The 26,218-nt window shown below is 43.1% G+C and overlaps 1 protein-coding gene across 2 annotated transcripts in view; it reads left to right on the top strand.

The window, feature by feature from the left end:
* Positions 1 to 26,218, top strand: part of ARID5B (AT-rich interaction domain 5B) — a 119,998-nt gene that overhangs the window by 65,136 nt on the left and 28,644 nt on the right. For both annotated transcript variants that reach the window (XM_074154774.1, XM_074154773.1), the window contains one exon: positions 19,952 to 20,064. In XM_074154774.1, coding sequence (XP_074010875.1) covers positions 19,952 to 20,064 — 113 coding nt within the window. The remainder of the gene's footprint in view (positions 1 to 19,951; positions 20,065 to 26,218) is intronic.

Genomic DNA, 26,218 nt, shown 5'->3' on the forward strand with positions numbered 1-26,218 from the left:
AAGCATGTGTTTCCAAAAATCACTGATTGTCTTCAAACGAGCATAGTCCAGGAACATGCAGATTCTTGCATTGTATTATGGGATTAGTGGTATTCATCTGTCATGCATAATGTGAAGGTGATATTCAGAGGAGGAAAAGAGCCTTTTTGAAAGGATTTTTTCTTTTTTTTTTTTGTTTTTTGTTTTTAATGATATACTCACATTTGTTTTCTTTTAATTTTTTTTTAAACTCGTACATACTTCTACCAGGCTATGTTTAATTTCAAGATAGTGTCTTTGCTAGAAAGATAATAAAATGTAATGTCTTCCACAACCTCTTCATATGCATGACTGCATAAAGCTTGTGTAACAGTTTATTATTATAAAATTAGTATAGCATAGCATAGAGCAAACTGGGCCCCTGGCCAGATGAACTAGACAATGAATAGTTATATAAGGTTTTGAAGCACATGTATTAGAACACAAGCGCCCTGTATTTTCTTCTCAATTGTCTGCTGTTTGTTAATGTTTCCCTTTCAACGTGATTGCATCTCAATTTAATAGCACTTGCCATTTCAGGGTTTACTGTGCCAGCGCTCGCATAGTTACATCCCCTCTGTGCTGCAAAGCCTGCATGTATATTAAAACTGAACTAGGCATGGTTACTAATGGGTACTTCGAGAGATATGCATTTATAGAATTAAGTGATGTATGTAATTGTTAATTTTGTGTTAACAAGTTTGAAAAATGTGTTTCACCAATAATTGTAATGCTCCGTTCTGTGCAAAGTGTGACATTTTAATTCTTGTTGAACATTTTCCTACCTCTGCTCTGTATTTTCATGGCAGGGTATTATTTTGCAATCAAGATAAAAGCATTATTTATTAAAGTTCTAAAATATTACATTACTGGAAGTTTTAAGCTGCAGATCAATCTCCTGTTTCATAAAAGCATTTCATTGATTTTTATTTTTTTTAATTGGTCTTCAAATTTAAACTTAAGTTCCACATTATGGATTGCATACTATTCCAGAAGCAGAGGGGTGTTTTAGTGGAGACTTGATGCTGTTTTAAAGGAAGCGATGTACCTGTTGCAGAGCTGTGGGAAAGGCTTGCGTTGGCATATGCATCGTTGGGACTGTCAGATCCCAGCCTGCTGCATTTTTGGCACAGGGAGCCCATTGACTTGGGCTGTGGGAAACCTACATTCAGCACTATCGGTACTTGTGTCTTTTTCTGTGCCACCAAAGGAACTTCTGTTAGAGACTTCACATCTTTGGGAGTCAAGTAACAACTCCTCCTTGCTTTCGGAGGTGCAGGTCAGCCGTTCTGTGGGGAGAGGGTGCTCAGTAGCTGCAGTAGCCCAGGTGTTGCCCTGTGGAAGAGTGATGCTTGCACCTGGCTTCGTGGTGCTGGTTTTATTTGCTTTCTGTGTATAATCCAAACAGCCCAGAACCCTGGTTTCCCCACTCCGTGTTGCTTCAGTCCTCCTGTTCCTCAGTTGCTCATGCCAGGTGCTGGCCTTTCACCCCCCTTCACCGTACAGTCCCATCCCCATCCCCACTCCTCTTTGTTACGCCAAGGTAATGCCGTTTCTCTTGTGCCAGCCCTTGGTGGTTCGTTCATGCCATTGTAGACGTGAGATTGAAGCCTACCTCTTATTCTCTCTTGCAGAGAATAAATTAATTCCTCCAAGCCTAGTAGGCCTAACTATGAAATTGCAAAGAACAAGGCTCACATTTTTCTTCCAGCTAACAGGGACTTCATTTGCACATTCTGTGTCATCATCTCATCTGCGGAGCCTGGCCTCATGCAGGCTTTTTGGTTGTCAACCAGCAAGGGAAGGCAATTGAGAAGAGGGGATCGCCACCATCCCCCACCGAGTTCAGGAGTGGCTGTGGCTAGGACCTGACTTCCCACTGAAGTCAGATTTTTCTCATTTGCCAGTAAAGATAAAGAAAGGGCAGGGTGGGAGGAGCATAATAGGCTCAAAACACAATAAAAATAGCAAAGGAAACAAACAGTTTGTGCCTAATTTGAAACCAACTATCTCCATGGTGATTGCGGCAAATCTGTGCTATGTTTGACTGTTTAGTGAAGACAAAGGTTAGAAATAGGATTTCACCCGCCATGCTTGAGCGTTTGAATGAACGGAGGAGTTGGTGCCTTCTTGATCATTGAGTGGCTGTGTGAAGGTGCTGAGGGGAATTCGAGGGACAAGCTCATTGAAGCTCCAGAGGATTCGAGTGTCTTCCTTCCTCAAGCATCTTCAGAAAAATCATCCTTTATAAATTTCTTGGAATGTTTATTTTCAACACTGCTGTTCTGTGGGAAGAAGAGTCCATAGTGCTGTGGCTTCAGACAAAAATATCATGGTAGGAGACCTTCAGAAATCAGGCAGTAAGCTTTAAACTGTAGATAAATAATAGGACTAACATACTTGCCACAGTAAATAACAGGACTGTAACTCCCCCAAAGCTTTTGATTGACATTGTCTCAAAGTAGTTCCTTGTGTGAAATAGAAGCTTGAGATAAAGTTTCAGCCTTAATTTACAGATATTTGAGACGGAGGGAGAAGGGAGTGCATTAATCCTTACCAAAGAAGAAATTCCTGTTCATGGTAGTCTGAAATACCATCATGTGATGAGTCAGAAAGTTTTTATTGTTCACGTCTTTGGAGGTCAGAGCTACTGAGTTTTGGCATGCAGACTGGGCAGATAGCATTTGCAAAACAGCACATCTCCTTTTTCTGAAGGCATAAGCATGGAAGCTTCCTATTTGCAGTAGGTGTGCGTGAGGTTTTAAGTATGAATTTTAGAAGGAAGAAGATTACACTTTTGAAATCCTTAGTCATGATGAAAAGATCTCCAGAGACAGCTGATGAAGACATTCAGAGTGTACGTTACACTGCATCAAGATTTAGAGTTTCTTGAGTAAATATTGACCAATTTGACCTTTGCTTTTCGTCAGTCAATATTTATCTCTTGGGACAATGAATCTTCATATTCACCCTAGGTGAAGTCCAAATCTGCTTAATAGTGTACTTGGAAATGCAGGAGAGGTGCTGATTCGTCTTGGTGCTACTTTTATCTGTTTAAAATTAGATATACAGAAGGTTTGGCCGCTCATGGCATTTTGTCAGGTTTCCTAAACAAAGCAGCGTCAGGTCATGGCTGGTGAGGAAGCTTCTAGGAAAAACCTAGATCCAGCTGCAGGCAGAGTGAGTGAATTTGGGAGTGGAGCAATCCCTTTATTGGAAATGAGGATGAGGATTCCCGTACAATGTGAAAACCCTTCCAGATGCTATCAAGAGGATGGGACTGACTGGGATTAGTCAATAAAATTCTTGCTGTGTATTTCATGAGGTAGAGAAAATAAGTTTTTGAGCCTTCTGAACCTTCCACAGTCTTCCAGCAGCCTAATCCCACAGAGCACATCATCAGGTATTGTGCACACCTAAAGAGAAGCACAGCCCAAGAGACCTGTCTGCAGGCAAGGGGGACAGTGGCTTGCCAGGTGTACCACCCTTCCACGGGGATACAGGTGGGCCCTGAAACAGCTAGATGATGTTGGGCTTAGCAGCCAGTTGCGTGCCTATTGCAGGGGGGTATTAATTAATTAATACAGGTCAGTATTAAAGTTACTCCCCAGCCCCTGCTCCCCGCTGCTGGGCTTGTTATGTCCCCCTGGCTTGGGAGCCAGGCTTGGAAACCCTACAGGCTTCCTGCGACTTACAAGCCAGGGTGTTTGGTCACTAGGAGTGTAGAGCAAATAGCATAGCCCTGATCAAGTCCTGTCAAATAGGACTGCAATACCCCCTTTATTATTTTGGTAGCAATTTCAGTATTGCAGGGCCCTGGCTTAGGTTGAAGCTGAGAGACAGCCATCCCCTGAAAAGTGGGGACGCTGGTGCAGCCCGTGCGGCTGGAGCCACTGGGTCAGGGTCCCTGGACTGGGTGGCACCACCACCCTGCTGCTTCCTTGCCCAGCTGCACCGTGTCTCCTCTTCACGGTGCCCCACAGCATCACTGGGTGGTCCCCAGCCCCACAGCTGCTGGCAAAAGCCTCCTGTCGCCAGCGGGGACAGCACTTTGGGGTAGAAAGGGCAATTACTGAGCTTGTGAGCTACGCTGTGAGAGAGAGAGAAACTGGAAAGTGCTATTCAGGCGGTGGAGAAAGGAGATGCCTTACAAATATCTGCTTATGCAAATCAAATAATTTGTCTTCTCAAATGTTCACTTTGCCTTTTCCCTGATTATATTTTCTCAATTGCCATATGCACTTCTTGTGATATTTCAGTCTTGTCAAATTAAGAAGAGAAAGCCTTGTAATTGACTTAGGATATATACCAAATAAAGTAATGTTTGCCATTTTTACTGTGTAATCTGTCAATACTATTACAGGTGGCCTGGAAGTTTCAAAAAAAAAAAAAAAAAGGTCTAACTTGTTTTTGTAATCTTATAACTGTCAAAGGTACTTGTTTGGGGAAAAGGCATTGAGAAATAAGAGAATTTTTAAATTGCACAATTGCAGTTGACAAAAACAGAGCAGGCAACGTCATGCGTTTCTGAAGAGCACGCTGTTTAATTTTATAGTAACAGAATTTTAAGAATGCTGACGTTATACAGGAAAGAACTGAATAATTCTTATTGCAAAACCCTGATGGTGTGGTGTATTCAAAATGTTAAGACTTACCCAGCCCTGGATTTCTCTTAGGAAAAACAGGACATTTGGGGAAAAGAAAAAAAAAAAAAAAAAAAAAAAAAAGATTTAAAAAAAAAAGCCAGCTGAAGCAGTAGTGATTTATCAAAGCAGCAATCGAATAAAATAAAGGTTTGGCATCCTTACTTAGGATAGGCTGGAAAATGCATTTATGTTTTCATGTACCTTTTTTTTTTTTTCCTGATGTGCCTGATTGACTTGTTTTAATACCAGTGTTATTTACATTTCAGGGATGGGCCTCTATTATGCAGGAAATTGTCCAAACCCCTACAGCTGTATTTTAAATTGAAATGATTTTTTTTTATGAAGTGATTGTGCAGACTTAATTTAGTAATCTATTATTAAATTTATAGTTTCAGGCTGTATAAAGTCTTTATATAGAACGAAAATGGGCACATATGAAGATCGATGCTATATATACACCTGGTTCTATATATTAAATCTTTTACATATGTTGTCCATTTTCAGAAACAAATAAACTGCTGCTTTTGAAAACTCAGCTTCTCTTCCATATTAGGGAATTCTGCAGACTCTCTATGTTCCTTCGCTTCAGTATAATGCTAAATCAGTTTGTACATTAGTCTATTTTTAGTTATGAATGAACTTTATGGAGTGCAGCGCGCAGAGTGATTTCAGAGATTCTCGCTCATAAAACCCATGTGTCATACGCCGCAATTACAGCGCTGAACATCACGCAGGCTCTGGGCTGCCAGGGGCCCAAGCCCTCAAATTTCCAGGAGGGAAAAGCATACCCCCTCACCATTTTAAATGAAATATTACACCTATAGTAAACCTCACCGCATGAAAACAGGTTAAATTTTGGTGACCTTGGCTGTGGCGAACAGCAGGCGGGCTGCCTGGCGTGGCGGCCAGGTGACACTAGAGGGCAACTGAGAGTTTTCTTTAAACTAACCAAGCTGGAAATGGTTTTAATATCAACTAAGTGTTTAAACTCGGTAAGGATTTATTTTCCTGTCTGCAGATTTCACATATGTAACCTCTGAGTTTCCATTGACAGCAAATAATAATCCAACTGAAGTTCTTCTGGGGGAAAATACAGCAAGAGCAGGTCAGCAGTCTGCTTTTGCCCAAATAAGGCTTTTTTTGCAGACCCCATGTGTTAGATAATGATCAACTGACAGTCGGTCATGAGTTAATAATGCTGGATGCTGAAATATGCATACCATGTGGTATACAACAGTTCTGCGGGGAAAGACAAACACAGCTATAATTAGACATCTGAAACACAAGGAAGTGTGTAAATTGTTTAATAGTCCTTCCACTTAATTCACTCAAATAATTTCCTAAGAACCGGTATTGACTACGAAAGAGTGTTGCACAACCGGCTTCATATTTAGTTTAAACCCTGCCCTGCTCAGATAAATTAAGGAATACAGCTTGGTTTTATCTGGATTTTTCTGAGTGCTAGAGATTTACTGGGGCTGTATCACAGAGATGGGCTCCATTCTTTTTGTTGATGTTTGGGACGATTATACTGAGTTCCCAAAGTCTGCACTGCTTTAAACCTGGGCACATCATTTTACCATCAGGACTTTAAAACCACCGTTTTTCAGGTGTTTTGGTGGTTATACGGATTCCTTTTCTCTACTCGTACACAGCCTGACAAAGTTACCAGAGTTACCACTGCTGTGTTGTACCAGTGAAAAAGTGCAGATCCCAGCTCTGCTCAGCAACGCAGAGCCCATCACCTCTGCGTCCCGGCATTAAAGCACTGTCTCAGGTGCATGCAGGTCCCCAGGGGTGCGAGGGCTTTGTCCCGAGCTCTCTGCGGAAGCACAGGTATTCCTGAACCCCTTCATGGCGCCTGGCAAGCCAACTGCTGCTGGTGAAGTTGGTGATGACCTGGAGATGTGAGTGGGAGCCAGGCTTAGGCTGAGGCCGCTGCTCCTGTCTCCACCTAACACATCGTGTAGTCCTCATGGTGGTGGCTGCTGAATGTAGACATTGAGGTGGGGGCTTACTCCCTAGTTTCTGCACGTCACTGTACTCATACCTTCATGCAGGTTGATTATGCCTAACAAATTTTTATTACTTCCCAGTGCAATGATCAAGTGCAAAGAAAAAAAAATGAAAGAAAATTATAATCCTCTTGCACTAAAAAATATTTTTTTTTCTTTCTTACACAATCAGTTACAAATCGGAAATGCAAGAGATTTAAATAAGATACTTGTTATTTTCACATTGTGCACAACTGGATGATCATGGTTTCCTACCTGCCGTTATCATTCCCAAAAGCAAGGTCTCAGGAAACCGTCCATTTTATGCTTCTTGCATGAATTTCTGCCTGTTTAGGTTCGTGCACAGTGTCCATCCTTTACCAGTCAATCTCATCTGCCTATCTACGTGGATACGACTGGCTACGTATCTATTGTATTTCTGAGGTATGTAGGTCACGTCTCCATTGGGTACTGCTGACTCGGCTCGACAGCAATTTCACAAATGCTGGCTTTTACTGGAGAGAAAAGGAAATATTGCTAGGAAAGCCGCCTTAGGATTTACTGTGTGCTCTTATTTGCCTTTTTGTTTTGTGAAGCCTCTAATAGGGAGCCTGCCTTGGGTGTTGTGCTGAGTTTCGATGAGACGGGCTGACTTGCATGGGTTCGCTGGACATTTTCACCTCTCGCTGCCGCGTTTGTGCTGCTTTTGTCTTACATAATCCGTTTGTGCCTGCTCACTCTTTCCTCTCTTCACTTTTTTTCCCTTTTTTTTTTTTTTTTTTTAACCCAGACTATTCTGAAAAGTCATACGTGCGCTTCTTGAGCATTGCTGTGACCCTCCTACAGAAAGCAAAGCCCCCATCCACCGGGTGCAGCTTCCCAGGAGGTGACCTTTGGGGGCAGAGGCCTTGGAGGCTGGAGATTGACTGCAGATTTCTGAAGGAAAGGGAAACTTGATGAACGCATGTCTGATTCTGTGATGCTGCCCGAGCATGTGGTGTTTCATGATGAGATATGACGATTTCTTTGTGCAGGGCTTGAATGCTTCTTTCTCGTTAGTGACAGAGAGAGTCATGCTGGCTTGGTCGTGTTCCATGCTTAACACGGGCTCGGCCTCAAAGATGTGAGTAGCCCCAGTGAGGTCATCAGAGGTCTTTGCATGCTCGAGGTCTTTACAAGTTAGGCACATACTTTGCTGAATCAAGGCTACAGGTCTTCATGTTCCTTGTCCTGCACAGCACAGTACTTCACTCTATTTGATCCTGTACTCATGCAGTTTCTCACCAGAAGAACCACTGAGTCATCTAATCTGGTATGAACCCCAAGTAGTGGCTCATTGGCCAAAATTACCGGCAAATGCTTTCATCCAGTTCACCACCTTTTTTCCGAAGGAGAAGGGAAACAGCTGTTTGAGCAAGGACCACAGCCAGACAGCTGGACGCCTCCTCCTTGCAGCCAGCCAGGCTGCTGCAGCCGCCCGCCGCGGCGAGGATCTCCTGGCAGCAGCCCGGACCTGGCCCTCCCAGGGCTGAGGCGGGACACTCAGCTCCAGTCCCATGTCTTCACGGAATCACAGAATTGTCAGAGTTGGAAGGGACCTCTAGAGATCATCTAGTCCAACTCCCCTGCTAAAGCAGGATTTCCTATAGCACATTACTCAGAACTGCATCAAGGTGGGTCTTGAAAATGTCCAGAGAAGGGGACTCCACAACCTCCCTGGGCAGCCTGTTCCAGTGCTCTATCACCCTCACTGTAAAGAAGTTTTTCCTCATATTTAAATGGGACTTCCTATGTTCCAGCTTGTGCCCATTGCCCCTCATCCTATCACTGGAAACCACTGAAAAGAGTCCGGCTCCGTCATCCTTCAACCTACCCTTTAGGTACTTGTAAACATAGATAAGGTCTCCCCTCAGCCTTCTCTTCTCTAGGCTAAAGAGCCCCAGCTCTTTGAGCCTTTCCTTGTAAGGGAGGTGCTCCAATCCCTTAATCATCTTAGTTGCCCTATGTTGGACTCTCTCCAGTAGTTCCCTGTCTCTCTGGAACTGGGGAGCCCGGGACTGGACACAACACTGGTGAGTTGACCAGTGCGGAGTAGAGGCGGAGAATGACCTCCCTCGACCTACTGGCCACACTCTTCCCTATGCATCCCAGGATTCCATTGGCCCTCTTGGCAACAAGGGCACATTGCTGGCTCATGGAAAGTTTGCTATCCACCAGGACTCCCAGATCCTTCTCCTCAGCAGTGCTTTCCGGAAGATCCATCCCTAACCTATATTGGTGCCTCGGGTTCTTTCTCCCCAGGTGCAGGACCCCACACTTGCCCTTGTTGAACCTCATTAGGTTCTTCTCTGCCCAGCTCTCCAGCCTGTCCAGGTCATGCTGGATGGCAGCACAGCCCTCTGGAGTGTCGGCCAGCCCTCCCAGTTTGGTATCATCAGCGAACTTGCTGAGGATACACTCTGTCCCCTTGTCCAGGTCATTGATGAATATGTTGAACAGGACTGGGCCGAGTATTGACCCCTGGGGGACACCGCTGGCTACAGGCCTCCAACTTGACCCTGCTCCATTAATTACAACCCTCTGAGTTCTGTCACACAGCCAGCTCTCAATCCACCTCACTGCCCCCTCATCTAGCCCACACTTCCTTAATTTTCTAATGAGGATGTTGTGGGAGACAGTGTCAAAAGCCTTGCTGAAGTCAAGGTAGATGACATCTGCTGTTCTCCCCTCATCCAGCCATCCAGTTATAACGTCATAGAAGGCTCTCAGATTGATCAAGCATGATTTACCCTTGGTAAATCCGTGTTGACCACTTCCAATAACTTCTTGATCTTGAATGTGTTTGGAGATGACATCCAGAATGAGTCTCTCCATTATTTTCCCAGGGACAGAGGTGAGACTAGTTGGCCTGTAGTTCCCTGGGTCCTCCTTCTTGCCCTTTTTGTAGACTGGTGTGATATTTGGCTTCCTCCAGTCCTCAGGCACTTCTGTTCTCTAAGACCTCTCAAAAATGATGGAGGGTGGCTCAGCAATAACATCTGCCAGTTCTCTCAGCACTCGTGGGTGCGTGTCTTGACAAAGACAATCGCATGCATTTCTTCCTGCGCTGTGCACACCAGCTTGTGCCTGGCTCAGGCTTTTCCTGAAAGGTCTTCTGAGAGCTGGTCATACGTGTGCCTCTGTGCACGCACTGGCATTAGATGACGTGTGTGGACTGCAGTGCCTCAGCATGCCTGGTTATGCCTCCTCACTTCGCAGTACCAGCTTTTTCTCACTTTTGAGGCACTCGGATTACCTGGTGGAGTCACTTTTTAGTCATTTTTGCTCAAACCCAGCCCAGCTTGAGTTATTCAGGCCTCCCCCTTGAAGGCAGACCTCTCTTTGGCTGCAGCATCTTCCTACCAGGGTATGTTGAATTTCCAGTGGGGGGTGACCTGTGAAGTGTCACCCTTGGCTTGGTCAGTGGGACTTGTAGTCCTTGCTCAAAGGTCTCATGCTGGAGCTCTACTGAAGAGTATTGTGTTTCTATGGTCCATCTTTCCTTCTGATGACTCATTTGTATGACTCAGTGTTAGAACTGTACAAGTCCTTGTGTCAGTGTGAATGTTACTGTCAGGGACCTTGTATTTATTTCACTGAAGAAAATGTTGAATACTTGCAAGGCGAAGAGCAACCCCTGTGGAATCCCACCAGTAATATTTTCATTGGATAGAAATTCTTCACTGATGCCTGCTTTTAGCTCTGTCGTTTAGCCCGTTCTTAATCCATTTAATATATGCTTGAAAAAAATTATGTAGTGCTGTTTTTTAATCAAAATGTTATCTAGTATTAAATCAGCTGTCTTGCTGAAATGCAGGTAAGTTCCATGCATGTAGCTAGTTTCCCTAACCAAGCTTATAGTTTCAAAGTATGAAATAAGGTGCTATGTTTGTTTTTCTTTTCTGTTGTTTTAAGATCTGGTTTCTGTAAAACCAAGTCAATTGACTGGCTTTAATTATGTTCTTTTGCAAGCCTATCATCTGGCTTCTTTGCAAATACGGAACAAATATTTACCAAACACCTCTGCCTCTTTTTGAATCATTAATAACAATCCTGTCATCTGTAGCCAGTAATAGGCCTACACTGGATTTTTTTATTATTACTATTTTACTTTGCTTTAAGGTCTACTTGAATGTCACATATTTGTCAGGCATAGATTTTTCTCTGAAGTCTTCAGCTTCCCTTTTCAATTTACTGCACTTCATAATTTCTAACACATGTATAGATTTTGTCAAAAAAACCCCACAAACTTCTTCCATTTTTTTTAAAACACAGATTAGTCAGCAGGACATAAAGAAGCCCTTATCAAGCAAAAGTGTTAACTTCCAGCCATGCTGACATGAAAAAATGAGACTACAAGCCTTGTCCTGAATCTTGTCCCTGTCTTCCATGGAAATGAAAAACATTCAATTTTTGGCATAATTGACCAACTTGGTATTTGCAATGCCTCTAACTTTTCTATTAAAAGCAATGCTAGTCTGAAACTGTAATCCATGAAAAATACCACCTTTTTGCTTTTTTCAGAGATTGTCTGGTCAGAAGGGGGGTCAAAACAACAGTCTGCAGCAAGTCATATGTCTCCACATTAATCCACACAAGGAAGTGTCTGTTTCACTTATTTCCAAATGAGGAATGTTTTCTTTAGAGAGGTAGCAAATTGATTTTCCCCACATGGAGCATGGGATATCTCATTTCCAAAACAAAACTTTCAGAAATGGCTACACAAGTCAGCTCTTTCTCCCGGTGGGTTAGAAAGCAGCGTGGATCCTTAGAGTTCCCTGCAAGGTTGTTCGCTGCTGTGCTCCGGAGTTTCCAGGTCAGGTCTGGCATGTTCAGTTATATAGAAAGGAATAAACAAGTGTTTGCATTTAGAAAAAGTCTAGTAAAAATAGTTTAAATATTCAAATTGTTTTATGTGCAGCATGAGTAAGCAAGAGGTGTGTGTTTGTGGAGGGGATGTATGACGTCCAGAGCTCAATGAGACCTTTAGTTGTTGGTAGGTGCTCATCACTGAGTTCTACAGGTGTACGTAAGATCCTGTAGAGAGTTTTCCCAAATTCAGTTGATACTGTTGTTTCCAAACAAAGGTCTGGGTTTTTTTAGTATAGTCTGATATTTTGCTTTATTTTCTGGCCACTTTAATTTCTGAGCCTTTGATGCAGTATTAGGTTGGTTGCAACTTGCTTCTCTTCACTGGCTCTGCTCAGTGTGCCTTGGGCGATAAATGCCCCGGGTCCTCCTTCTCGAACCCTGTTTCCATGAGGCAGAAGCTTTTAAATAAACTTTCAGGGGTGAAAGGAAAATAAATGTAAGATCATGAATTCAGGATGCAGAAAATGGAATGAGGTGAAGGAGAGAAAACAAAGAGATGGAGGTGATGAGGAAATCAAGGAAGCAGCTGGGACTCCAGAACAGTATGTGAGATTAACTAACCTTTGAACAGTTGTTGAGACCGTGCTTAAATATAGCAATATGCTTTTCTTAACTTTCAGATATTGCAGAATGCCAGAAGCCCCCTAGAGGGGTAAGTGTTAAAACCATTAAAACTGTTAACTTTCTATTCATTACATTTTAAAAGGTGCAACATGTAAGCATATTTTTCAGCCAAGAACTAACTTTTGCCAGGCTGCTTTAGAGGTGTCCTCGGCAACCAGCTATTTGCCACCTGCCAGCGGGCATGGTCAGTTTGTGGATTTTCTGGAGATCTGGGACCGGTCTTCTCACCTTGACTTTGATGGCCAGGCACCTCCGCATGTCACCTCCAGCTTCTGTTTGGCACCTAAATCATGAATAGCTCTGTGATCTGACACATCCTGCCGTTTCCACCTGCCTGAGAGGGAAAGTCTCCTAGTCTGTTCTGTATCTACTGATGGTTTTGCAGCTTAGGGCCAAGCATTCTGGTATCTCGGTTTTTGCGCGTGTGAAGACTGGAAGACATATGAAGGACTGGCACAGTGCAAAAGGATTCTGTGAGGAGACGTTCTGCGAGGTGTCCTAAAGGGAGGAGAGACTGTTGATACATTTAGCAGGTGTGCTGTAGCTCGCTTCATGCAAGCACACTTCTCTTCTGAACCCACATTACATACCCATTTATTAACTTCTTGCACCTTCCAGTGCTCCATCTTAATCCCGGCTTTGTGATTATCTCCCTCTGGTGCACTCCCACCTCTCGTGTTTAGAGCTCACCTGACTGTGTGAGCCCACCCTAAATGTAGACCCAGATCTTCAGCTGGCCCTTCTTTGCTGGTGGCCCTGGACATTTTTACAAGCTTAGTTGTGTTTTTTGTGTTGTTATGCTCTTGCAGTTGGCAAAAATGCTGTTGTTCCTTCCTTCATCTTTCCACAGGACAGAAACATGGTCACAAAAACATGGTTGGCAGTGTAAGTTGTAGGTGCATTAGCAATGCCAAGCAGCTATCCTGGTACTTTCCTCAGCAAAATATGGCAATGGCTGGCCTTCCCTTTTCTTTCCGTTTTTCTTTTTTTTCTCCCACTTTTGAAGTGTTTCTGAGAAACCGGAGTACCAGCAAGCCAGAATCAAAAGTCATATCAGGAAATAGTTATGCAGATCAGAGAGGCCTGGAAGAGGCAAGAACTTTGATCATGAGCATTACAATTGCTTAGATGTTCTCTAGAATAAGTAATGTGGAGCGAGCAAGAAAAAGGTACATGTTTTAGGCATGAGTACAGTACTGTTTACTTACATGGTTTGTTGAGCAGCCAACAAGGTCCAAGGTTATTTTGGACTCAGCATGAGTAAGTGATCCAGGTATGACAAATGAGGTAATGCATTCCAGGCTCATTAAAAACTCTTGGCTCCACCACTGATTTTGACAAAGTGCCAACATAGCTTGACCTCAGCTGTGTGAAGGCCACTATTTTTTTTAACACCCTCCCTATAACAACACATCTTTTACATCAGCCAAAATATGTGCATCTAGAGAACAGTGTTATGGGGAGGGTTGAACTCATTGGACTTCCAATGATAATCAGATTCCTAAAAAAGAGATAATTCTACTGTAACTAGCCCACTAAAGTCAGGTACCCCAAAACCACAGCCATTGTCTCTTGACTTATTTGTGGATCTAGGGCTGGCTGTGTGTACATAGTACATTGCATTCTCGGCAGGAACATGACTCGGGTGACTTGATAACAGGGAGATGGAAGTCCAGCAATCACTTCCCCTTCCTGCAGATGCAGGTAAAGAAGGTTGCTGGTGGAGGTGCTGTCTTCTTGTGGCAGCCTACACTTTTCCACGATATGTAGTGTTTCATCATGGCTGACCTCAGTGGCTCCAGTTCTTGGTTACTTCTCTTTCTCCAGCGCAGAACTTGCCATCCTTGGGTTTAACCCAGAGATGGGAGTTGTATTAGGTGGCAGGGCTTGGAAATGCTCCTGTTTCCCATGTCCTGCTTAGCAGCGTCCCTGAAAATTGAGCAGCTAAGGGTGGTAGTGGCAGGACAGCAGTGGCCACATGAATTTATGAATTTTCTGAGAGGTTGGGCGTTGTAGCCATCTCCTTGCTCACCTTCTCTCCCTCTCCCGATCGCCTACAATATCCTGATGCTTGCACAGGCTGATGAGAGCGCTGGAGGGGAAGATGAACTTTTTGAGCAATCATGCTGTTTTGTGATTCTAGCTTTGAGGAACCATCTAGCTGGCCTAAGCAGCATTAACCCTGAGCTTCTCTCTTTTCTGTGTGCCTCTTGCTTTGTGTGTCAGAACTTGCTACTGAGCTTATCTCCAACACCTGGTCTGTAATTATCTGCTGCAGGTGCCTCTGTGTTGTCCTTGTGTGATTATGGTGGTCCAGAGGCAGCTCACAAGAACAGGTTTTGGGATCACCAGATCAGCTTCTTCCTGGGGCACATTTTAGTCAGCAAAGATTTGCCAATCTACGTCTGTAGATAATCTTACTCTATGCCATGCATAACACAGGGTTTGCATTTAAGCTCTCAGGTGTGACAGTTTGTATTAAAGACACATAGGGCATTGCGGGTGTTTTGGCAGTGCAGAGCTTAGCCAAGGTTTGGGGAGGAGGAGGCGAGGTACAATTTTCCATCTAGGAAGGGGAAAAGAGTGATTAAATATTAATTTCAGATTATGGAGGGCAGTAACATTACATAGGAGTCTAATTGCTTTTTTTAAAGGCAGGTGTGCATGTGAGTGAGGATTTGCACAGAGGAGGTGGCAGTAGCAGCTTCTGCACCTCACCTTTCCTTTCACTCCTTACTCATGAAGATCATGGCTGTGTGCTCCTCCTTTTGCTCTCCTGCAGGTAGGCAAGGAGTTCCTAGACAGCCCAAGGGGTGTTGGGAAGGAGCTCAGCATGACTGTGGCTGGCAGAAGTTTTTTCCCATATCCGAGCAGGAAGAGCTGAGGGCATTGCTCCCCTCCCTCTCACCCCAGAGCACCATGTCCAGGGGAAGGAACAGCTCGGCAGCAGGATTGTGGCACCCTACTGCCATAGCACGTCGGAGGCTGGCATAGCATGGGGCAGCCAGCTGTGGCACAGGCAGGGGTGGGAACTGTGTGATTCCAAATGAGATCTCTCCCACCCTGCGGTGCATGAGGAGTGGGCTGGGGGCATATCTTCCACCGCTCCAGCTCCCCTTCTCCCTCTCTCACTCCACCGGCACAGGCACAAGCTGTTTCCTCTTCTCTTTTCTCCTGCCCAGTCTCCTTGTGTCCCGCTCAATCACGAGATAAGGTTTCATGGTCTTCCGAGAAATACTGATCCCTCGTGTCGAACGGCAAGCAGCAATCTCTGTGTGATTTGTGGTGACTACCTATTTCCAGACAACACCTAGGGACCCTTTAAAACACAGAGGGGAAGAAAACATTCCTGTCTCTGGGCAGATTCCCATAAATAATTTTCTTTTCCCTGAGAATTCACAACCGAGATGGCAATAAGAGGTATTCCAGAATGGGAAGAGTTGTGAAGATACGGTTGTCATCATGGCTTGTGTCACTGTTGATATTCATGACATATCCATTTCACACACTTTCACTTAATTGGGAGCACGAGACTTTTACCATCAAGTAGTAGTCAGCTGAAAACCAAAATCCACACCACACGCATACTAGTTAATAATCACACCTTTTGTTCTTTACAGTTACAAATGCTTGCACTTGAATTAGGTCTTCGTTCATCTTGGATTCTTGCTTGACTCCCTGTGAAACCCCCTGTGACACCCTCAGCATCCTCTGCAGCAGCAGGCAGCGTTGCAGGTGGCAGTGGTTGCCTTGCGGGCCAGCTGGGCTGGTGGGGCTCTGAGGGACAGGTTTGTTTAAGTGACACCGGCTGGATCTGCAGCTCAGGGAGACAGGGAAGCAACATGCTGAGATAAAACTGGCATCCAAGGAGTGCTGAAATGGTCCCTCTGAACTCGTGTTGATGGGTAAAGGTAACAGGCACGATGGTGACGTATACAGGAAGGATAACCAGCCCAAGGAGGGAAGCGTGCCCCTGTGCTCCTCCAGCTCTCCAAACACAAGGAGTGTTAACTCATACTGTCTGCCTTTTGCAGCTGGCTGTGTTTTACCTGGTCATACCTGAAACGTTTGCCAGGACTCAGCAGGTGAAGTGGCTTTCCCTGCTGGGCTCTAGATTGCTATCGCACCTACAGATTTTGCAGGGAAGATAATTTCTTGTGCGTTGCTGTTTCCTAAATGAACTTGCCCTTTGTGATAATTAGCAAACTTGGGATGAGCTGTAGTCTCAAGAAGCAGCTCCTTGAGTCAGCAAGGCACAGGCCTATGTGGGCTTCAAGTGGATGAACGCCCTTTCGCCTCTGGAGATCTGAACTGGGAGGTTTGGGCAATTGTCACCTGCAGATTGCAGGCACGGGGGTGTTCTGGTTTGCATCCCAACCTCGACCGTACACAGTGCCTATGCTGTGCTAATATTCATTCTTTGAATCACACTTAATTAGAGGCAAAAAAAGTTCCCAGCAGCCCATGAAGGGCTCCAGTGGACATTTCAGTGGTTTCCCCTCTTTCAGATATATCAGGAAGCAAAAAGAAAGAAAGAAAGGGAAAAGCCCCACAAAAAACCCAAACATGTTGTCAAATGCATGAGAAAGCAAGTATTTAAGCTGGTAGTGTGTCGTATCTCTCATACTCCTGTTTCAGACACTTAGACTAAAGAGGTGGCAAATACATTCAAACTTTTTTCTGTACTTATTTATTCAGTTTTTTGCTTTAATTTGCTTTGCTTATGTTCTCACCACCTGGGAATGTACAAGTTAGCAGGTCTCACTGCCACAAATTCTTTCAGAAAATGAATTTGAAAGCCATATGCGTAAACGTGAAGAAATTGAATTGTTTCAGATATCCTCAGGTAGTCATGCCAGAAGTCCTTCTCCACCAGAAAGCAGAGAAAAGCATGGGATATTAAATAGCTGTACAGTATATACTGAACATCCAATGTCATCAGGAAAACTGACTGGGACTAAGCCACAACATGTGTGTAAAATTGCTTTAAAATAATTATGCATAACAAAGTCAAGAAATCTGCAGTGTACTTATGAAAGTGTCATAAATGAAACAAAAAATGAAAAAAATTAAAACAAGTATGTGACTTGTAAATTATTCTGTCGCTCTTAGTCATATTTCCTAGCTCAAGAGAACAAAATGGATGTAGCTGAAATATAAATAATCTTCGAATAATGCATTTATTTATAATGATTTAGGGAGCAAATGTTAATGGCTTTGTTTCAAGTGTGACTGGAACTATTTAAAATGTTTTCTTTTACGGAGTAGATACTAGAGGCAAGGGCCTTCTCTTCTGGTATTAATTCCTATTGCTGCTTTCTTTTTAATTGTGCATCTGATCTGGAATGAGATTTAAAGTGATTTGAAGTCGTACAGCGCGGCGTGTGGGACGGTCCTCATGTGTGCTGCAGACAGACCTTCCCAGCTGCAGCTCCTGAGCCACAGGGAGAATGCAAATACCCCGTTTCATAGTGGGTTTGTGCCAGTTCTGCCGTGGAAGGCTCCAATTCAAACAGTGTTTATATGCAAGCTCAATCTACCTGGAATTTAGGAACAAATGCCTTCTTGCTTTGAAAGCTTTTAGCAAAACATTAGGAGTGCTTTATAGTGTGATACAAAGTACAGTGCCAAAACTCAGGATAACAAGTATGTTTGGAAAACATTGAGCCTTGAAGTAGTTTATTTATGAAAAGAAAGAAAGAAAAAGTTATTCACATGCAAGCGTATTTGATCCTAGCTGCACCACATCTCTCTCTGGCCCTTGGCTGGACCGGGTCAGGAATCCATTCATCCGAAGGCTAACGTTTTAACACGTCTGCTAGGGTGTAGTAAATTGAGGGAACATTTCTACTTTCTTCAGTACCTTTATAAAGAAGGGGCTAAGCATGGTCAAGGATCTGTCCATCCCATCCAGGTTGTGAAAAACAAAAAGCAGTAAGCATGGGGAGGAGGTGGGAGAGCGAGGGTTGAGCGGGGTTTATAAATAAGGCAGGGCGGCGTGGCCGGGGCTGGCAGTCTGGCAGCTGGCGCTGGAGTCCTCGGAGCTCATCCCACGCTCCCGCAGAGTCGCTCATCTCTGTTTATATGAGTAATGGAGTGGCTGGGGGAGGGGATTTGTAAGCACGGAGCAAATACTCGTAGTGTTCATTTTGTGTAAGACTGACATCCACACCAAGTCGAGACTTCCAGCGACGTAGTGCGCAGTCACATGCTGTAGCATTCATGAGTACAGATATAAATCAGGCAGATGTTTGTCGACTGGAATGGGTAATAATTTCTTTCTCTCTTTGTTTGATTTTGCATGTTAGCCTCCAATGACAATTTCAGAATTGCTTTCTGCAGTACTTTCAGTGAGCAGAATGTGCTTCACTGGAGATAGATGGAGATATTTCTATAGGGAGATAAACATATTTTTATATATACACAAATATGGACTTACACACATACGCACATGCATATATATGTATATATTTATCATGTGCCAGTGTTGGGGGAAGAAAAAGGATATGTCTTTTGGACTGTTGGTTTTAAACTCACAGCTTTTCTTTTTCTCTGAACAGACCAAATATGACACTGTTACTCAAACTATAAAATCAAATTAGCACCCTTTATTGTGTTTGCAAACTAATTAAAATGTAAAATGTCCTGAAACCACTGGCTTACTGTGTGACAAATGTAAGATTAGAAACAATTAGGAGGCACTCAAGAGGTTTGTGGTGTTTAGATTTCTGACATTGTTCTAATCATCCCTTTAAGTAATGAAAACAATGGTTACCTAGAAATTAAAGGTTTAAAGGAAATTATCTTCTTTGGTACAGTCATTAGTTAATGATTGTTTATCATTTTAAATGTTGCCATAGTAGTCAGAGGCTGATTTTTAAATCTGAAAGCAGGCAGGACACGTAATAATGAGCAAACATCTGCTTCATCTATTATTTCTATATGTGATCATAATTTATATTGTAATACCACTATTGAAAGATGACTCTGATATTTTTTATGATGATCCATATCCCATTCTACGTATGGCTCAGCATGGTTAGGGTTTAGTCACTGTATTATTTCAGAGCTGTTTTATCTTAAGAATTGGACAAAACTGAAAGTGATTCATGTTAATATATATGTGTGGTATGTAACCCTTATGAAACAATCAATCACTTATTTCAGTACTTGTCAACTTCCAGAACTGGTTGTTAAGGGGTTTCTTGATCCATTTCAGGACTCGGGGGTAATTTTTTTTATTTTTTTTTTTACTTTTTTAGAAGAACTTTGACAAGAATGACAGGATATATAAACATTTCTTGGAGCTGTAAGGAATTTCAATATTTCAGAATGTTTCCAAAACCAGATGTTCCCCAAAGTTTGAAATAGTAGTTAGTACTCTTACTTGAAGATTAGAAATAATAAAGGCAGCAGGCTGATTAATGCAAAGTTACCTATTAATATTCTATTTTGTTCTTTCTTGTACCATGGAGAAATATTTGTGCTTTCTCTCCGGGTCCTTCGGAGACCAGTGTTTGACTTTATATTAATTAGTTATGTGAAAGTAGAATAGATTAGCCTTGGGGGATATTCTATAGAAACGTATAGCGTGTCAAGATGTAACCCATGGAGGATGGGAATCTCGTAATAAGCATTTACTGTAGACAGATGTGTACTTTTCTGTGACTGATTGTAGTGGAATTATTTATTATGCTTTCATCTGTTAAGAATCCAGTATAAGACAATGTGCTCAAATTGTTCTCCATTAATTTTCAGCTCCAAATCTTAAAGGCAGACCGCGCAAAAAGAAGCCTTGCCCACAGAGACGAGATTCATTAAATGGCATTAAGGATTCCAACAATAATTCTGAAAGCAAAGCTGTTGCCAAGGTAAATCACTTAATAATACTCTTTTCAGTTGACTCTCCTTTTTTAGGTACAGCCCTGCCTTTGTTTCCCAGCATGCTGTTTCAAATTTAGGATGTAACTTATTTTCTTGGGGAGATAAATGTATTTTTTTTAATAGTTTTAGTCTTTGCTTTAAATCATATCTGTGTTCAAAGTTACCAGCAACTATAATCACCTAACAACCTAATGCTATCAGCTTGTTGGTAACTGGTAGTGCTTAAGCTTTCTTGGCATCTAGTGTTAGTTTTCACATTCTGTGACACACAAACATAGTTTGTGACAGTATCTTCGAATTAAAAATAAATCAGGGAGCAGCTCACCCTGTTACAATGTACTTCTAAATATAAGTTTGAAGATAAACAGACTATGAAACAAGAGCTGCTTCAGTAATGGTTTCTAAGAAGCACACACAAACGACATTACCCTGATGTTAAGCCCTTGACTTTTTTTTAATTGGAAAAAAAAAAGATAAAGGCAGAAATTCAGTAAGAAAGCTTAAAAAAAAAACACAACTAGGCTGTCTCTTTAATACTTAGTGCTGAGCTGCATGTTCCAGGGTTTGTTGAGTAGTTCATGCTTTTATAGAGTCTTCTGTATGTGCTGCAGTGCTTCGCCCATACTGCAAGTAAAAATTGGATTGTTGATTTGTGTTTATAGACTTCATCTTTTAGATATTTATGGGTTTGTGTCTTTTTCTTAAAATATTTTAAAATGGAATTTCTGTAGTGTAATTTACGTCCTATTTTCTATGTTGTCTGTGTGGTTTTAAATAGGAATTTGGTTTTCTCTTTAAAAAAAAAAGCAGCACAAATGGCTCCTTTCAAGATGATTTAATTTGAAACTGTACGATTGCAAAGACGGAAAATTACTTAGGGCAATACGTGTAGATTTTTATCTGAGGCAGAACTTTGTCACTGTGATACTTTTGAACTAAACAGCTAAACAGGTTTGCATAGACTGAATTTTTAGGCCAACTCCTCCCAAATCCATTGTTTCAATAAATTAGATGGATGCGTATCTGAAAAATGCTTCCATTGTTGAGACCATCTCTTTAGGAAATACAGTGAATCTATAGATCCATTTACGTTGTATTGTTGTATGCAGTGAATGTCCTGGGAGATTAGGAGGTTAAAGAGGTCAAGTGGAAGTGTTCTGCTCTCAGTTTCTCATAGGAAGGCAAATTAAATTCCACCTCCTCCTCCTCCCTAGGAGTTCAGTTAAAATTGTGCCTTCTGTTGATGATGATAAAAGAGGCTGAAGTTCATGATGAAGCTCTGCCCTTAAGTCACTGTTTCTCTTCTTTTTGTGCCTATTGTGCTCAGTTGGAGTCTGTACTATCGTATTAGACAGGCATGGTAAAAGGCGATGGAGCCTGGTGTGTTGAGTTGCGGGGTCCTGCCAGATACTATAGAGTTTGCCTGAATGTTTTTGCTCTGTGGAAGAATGTGCAAGATCTGCAGTGTGAAAATGTCTCAATTTGCCTCAGTTCCCCCTTCCCCCAAGCTGGTTTTCATGTTGAAATATTACTAGCAAACTGCGGCATGGCCTGTGTTGTCAAAGCACCCCAGACTGTAGCACAAGTAGTTCTGCCTCTTCAGCACCTGATATATAGGTATTAGATAATTAAAAACAACAGTAACGCTTCATACCAAATTGTTTATCCTCTCTGTGTATATTTGGGTTCACCCTACTAGTCAAATGGGAGGATATTTCAGATAAGAAGTAATTCTGCCTATTTATCTAGTCATACTGTGCTCATCATTGTGCAGATATTAATAGCATTAATTATCTTGGCCAGCTTAATTTCATTATAAATAATAGACATGCTCATGATATAATGTCTTTGCATGTAGTCACACTGACTTCACTGTGGCTCTTAACATCAATCTGTGTCTCAGGGCTGTGGATGTACTTTAGTAAGAGGGACAGTGACTCAGAAACCTTCTAGAGCAGATGTATTGCACTTTATACAGACCTTGCCTGTGGGTTTCTGGGGAAGGAGGGGAAGTGTATTTGGGGAAGGGGGGGAGTGGAGATCCACCTACTGTCTTCCCATCATTGGAAACAGTTGGGATGTTAAGTCATCATCCTAGGCTCCATGTTGGGCTTCACCATCGATTTTCCTCCTTCATCTGTTTCATCTTCGACTAATGCTGACAATGGGTCCATGCAGAGCAGAGTTGAGCACTGCTACTGTAAACGGGATAAATCCACTTGCGTCAGACACTGAAACATTTCGGCAGTGGTCCTGGCCATGTTCCTTTTCCAGATAAAATCCCTTTTCGCGGAATGATGATGAATGATGATGAATGATACGGGGTTGGAAGGGACCTCTGTAGATCATCTGGTCCATCCCCCCTGCCAAAGCAGGTCCATCTAGAGCAGGTTGCACAGGAAATGACCAGAAGTTGTGCTACTTTCATCCTCAGATCATGGCAGCAACCTCATTTCTCGGGTGGTAGGGTGACAGCTCTGATGGAGACGTGGTGGCTCTACAGTTTGGGTCAAGAAATGGCAGAAGTGGGATTCTGAAGACTCTGGTTTTGAGCCCATCAAGACCAATGCAAGCCGTATTGTTGTAATGACTTGCTGAATTTCATGTTCTCAGCTGTCAATGACTAGAAAGCTTTGAACCTTCTTCCAACGTAGTTCTCATTAGGCATGTTTACCTTGAACCATCAGCAGATCTTTTACTGTTACCTGACACAGAAGAGCATTTGGTTGGGTAGGGGCAGCTCTGAGCAAATTCCAGTGTAGGTGGCTTGTTAAAAATAGATCGATAGCGGCACAGACAATGTGGGCCTGGACCTGAGGGCTCTGCTAGGAAAAGTGGGTCTTTCGTGTACCACTTCTTGCTTTTGATCTCCTTACTGGTCACTGCTACCTTCTGGGGAAAATCCCAGGGGAGTTCCCTCCCAGGCTGGGAATGTAAAAATCACAAGAATAAGAGGCCGTCTACTGAGGCAGGATCAGCTCTCCTGGACAGGCGTATATCAAGCTCTTCTCTCCAAACACTCGCAGGACTCTGAAGCCTCTCATACTTCATGTGTCATCAGTGCTGGACAGGCTTTTGGGACTTGTAGGCTTCAGAATGACCCTCGTCGTATCTGCTTCATGCTCCCAAAAAGCATCCCCGTTCAAAGTGCGCAGAAGTGCACTGAAAGGTTTTTAAAACTGGCTGATCTGACCATTTCAAAGAGCTGGAAGTATTAACTTGTTAAACATGGAAATTGTCCCCCAATGAATCTGCTCATTACATCTCTTCGTGCAAATGCTAAAGTAAATCTCTCACTTCATTTGTACAGCAAGATCTGGGAAACTAGTTTAAAAGTTGCCAGGATATGCTTTTCCTGTGGCCACAGGTGGCCTGGCATGCTCTCAGACCTGGAGATTTATTCTGAGCGCCTCAGCCATTGATTGAAACTCTAAAACGCAGGTCTGTAGTGATCTGTCGTGTGTGACCTCTGGCAGAAGACAAACGCACGAGCGTTCACCGGCCATTTGATAATGGATCTTACGCCTCTGATGTAACACATGGCAGGAGGTGGTCAGATGTTCCCACAGCCCATCTCGGGACACCTCCAGCTTATCCACACTCCAGCGCTGGGTTGCCCATCTGGGCCTTAGCCCTCAGTCTGGCTTTGGAGGTGTTACTCATGCTGAGGCTACAATGAAAGACCTTCAACTCCTCCTGCAGAAATTGAACTCTACTTTGATAATGGAGTCATTCAGGCTTTCTGAGCAGACCAGAAAAGAGAGCAGAGCCAAGCAAAACTCTGTGTTCAGGACCTTCCTGCAGATCTTTGCCCTCTAGGGGTGTTCAAAATCATGTTTTGGGGGAGCAGGTCAGTGTGTGATGCCTGGTGCAAACCTGGCATCACTCTCACTGACTTTGATACGTTTATGCTGGATTTACACCAATGTTACCCAGAATGGCATTTGGCCCTTTTCGTTCTTGTTAATCACTGGTCATGGCATTCATCTGTATCTCCTGTCAGGCAGTGGGGAGGTTCCAGAAGTGAGGCTTGTGCCTCAAACACTGCTTGGACAAAGCATTGCAGCCTTCGTCAAAGCTTGGTTGAACCTGACACCGCCTGGAGTCCATCTGTTGCATTTGCATTTTGGCACCTTTGAGTTCCACGGGTGCTTTGACCTCACTTCTCTGTATAATGGAGAGAAGGAGGTTGTGTGTTACACAAGGTTTTCTCACTCCCGGTTGCTTTTTTAATGTTATTTTCTTTGTTTCCTTTTGTCTCCTTGGGAGTAATACTCCTTGCCATTAGTTTACTTGCATAGCAGTGAGCTTTGATTTCATTTAGCATTCGTGCCTGGGCTGTCTTTGCAACCATAGTTCTGAATTGTCCAGTTTGAAAAAGAAAATCCATTAAAAAAATTGATTGATTGATTGACTTTACCTAGAAAGTGAGTGACAGAACTGAAAAATTGTTCCCAGGTCCAGTGAGTTCATCCCAACTTTTAGCTTGAAACAAATTTGCAGCTCAAATTAAAAATCCTAAATTTATTAAAATCGTGGGTTCATACTGGCAGTGCTAACCCAGTCTAATGGTACAGCATTGAAAACTATGACAGTGTAATCTAAACTTTATAATGGGAAGCTGTTAAATAATTTTGCGAGGAGCCGAAGTAAAAAAGTCAAGGGATTACAGCTCTGAACTTAAAAGTGCATGAGGAAATCCAAAGTTCATTTAATAGGTAAAGAATCCCATTAGCTCCATTGAGTTTTGGACGAAACCCAGGATCTTTACAGAAGTTTAATCAACGAGTGTATCTATTACTTAAAGACAAAGCATCATGTCTTGTTCAGGAAGACAGTATCTTTTGGAACCATGCAACCAGAGAATATTGAGCAGGACAGCGGACATATTTCAGAGTAAATGATCAGGAAGAATCCCACAGGAAGTCCATTTCCCAGTCCCTGCTGCGGTGCCTGGGAAGAGCAAGCCTGTACCCTGCAGCGTCCAACAGGGAGATTTTTCAGCAGCATTGATTACCTTGGAAAATTGCAGCCACTTCTCTCCTCTGGTTAGGAGCTAGTCTTTCTTCATCCAACATCTGTGGAAAACTACGGAGGCAGCTAACCTTAAGTCAGTGCTTTCTGCGAAGTTAGTACCCTGGAGGAGCATAAAAGAAAAGATTTTGCTTTCCCTAAGCCTGAATACGGGATAGCTTTATTGAGATAAAATAAGCATATCATAGTCTTTCCAATGATATGTTTGTTGTTTGTTTACAAGCACTTACATAATGCTCTTCATAGCACTTCCAAAATGTCAACAGGCACCCAGGAAGCACCTGGTTTAGAAGTGGGGAGAGTGAAGGAGGGTCAGTGGCTCATTCGACCAAGAGCTCCTGCCTTCCTGTTCAGCAAGATACCCAGCTCTCCTCCTAAAATACCAAATACTGGCTCTCACAGTCTCCCCGTTCCCTCTGGGAGCACAAAGGATGTGTCTTGGATGCAATATGGAGCTGCCAGAAGGCTCCTCACAGAACACAAAAGTGTTGAAGGGACAGTGCAAATCCAAAATTCATGTAACCATCTCCACTACCTTGTATTAGAGAACCTGCAGTATTTCACTGGAAATGTATCAGTCCCATCTTGCTCATGGAGAGCTTTTAAACGTCAGTTTGCAAGGTTCTGCTCTTTTGTTTTTTGTATACATAAATTATGGGAATGCTCGAGTTGTAATTTGCTTGATTCAATGAGAGGATTATCTTCAGGAGAACTGCCGGTTTGGGCCAGTCTCACTGGATATTTTTTCCCATGTTTGAATACTGATGAGAGGTAAAGTGGTTCCAATTTGTTGACTTCCTGACTGGCGCATGTCTGCCAGGGATGCCAGTAGGAGACCTGAAGCTCTGGGACTCGTGTGCTGGTGTCTACCAGGAAAGGCTCTGGCTGCCAGCCTCTTCCTTCTGCTAAATACTTAGGGCTGTGCTTAAGTTTAAGCAGATGCTCAAACTCACTTAAGTCCATGCTACAGCAGAACTTCCACTCGTGTGCACTGAGAGCTCTGCCTGGGTAAGGCTTGCCAAGGTTTATATCTATTTTGGTGGGCCAAAGGAGGGAAAAATGTGTCGTTTCAGAGCTGGCTGAGGCGTGTTCCTGGAAGGGGCTGAG

The sequence above is a fragment of the Numenius arquata genome, chromosome 10 (assembly GCF_964106895.1).
Source record: "Numenius arquata chromosome 10, bNumArq3.hap1.1, whole genome shotgun sequence".
Classification (NCBI taxonomy): domain Eukaryota; kingdom Metazoa; phylum Chordata; class Aves; order Charadriiformes; family Scolopacidae; genus Numenius; species Numenius arquata.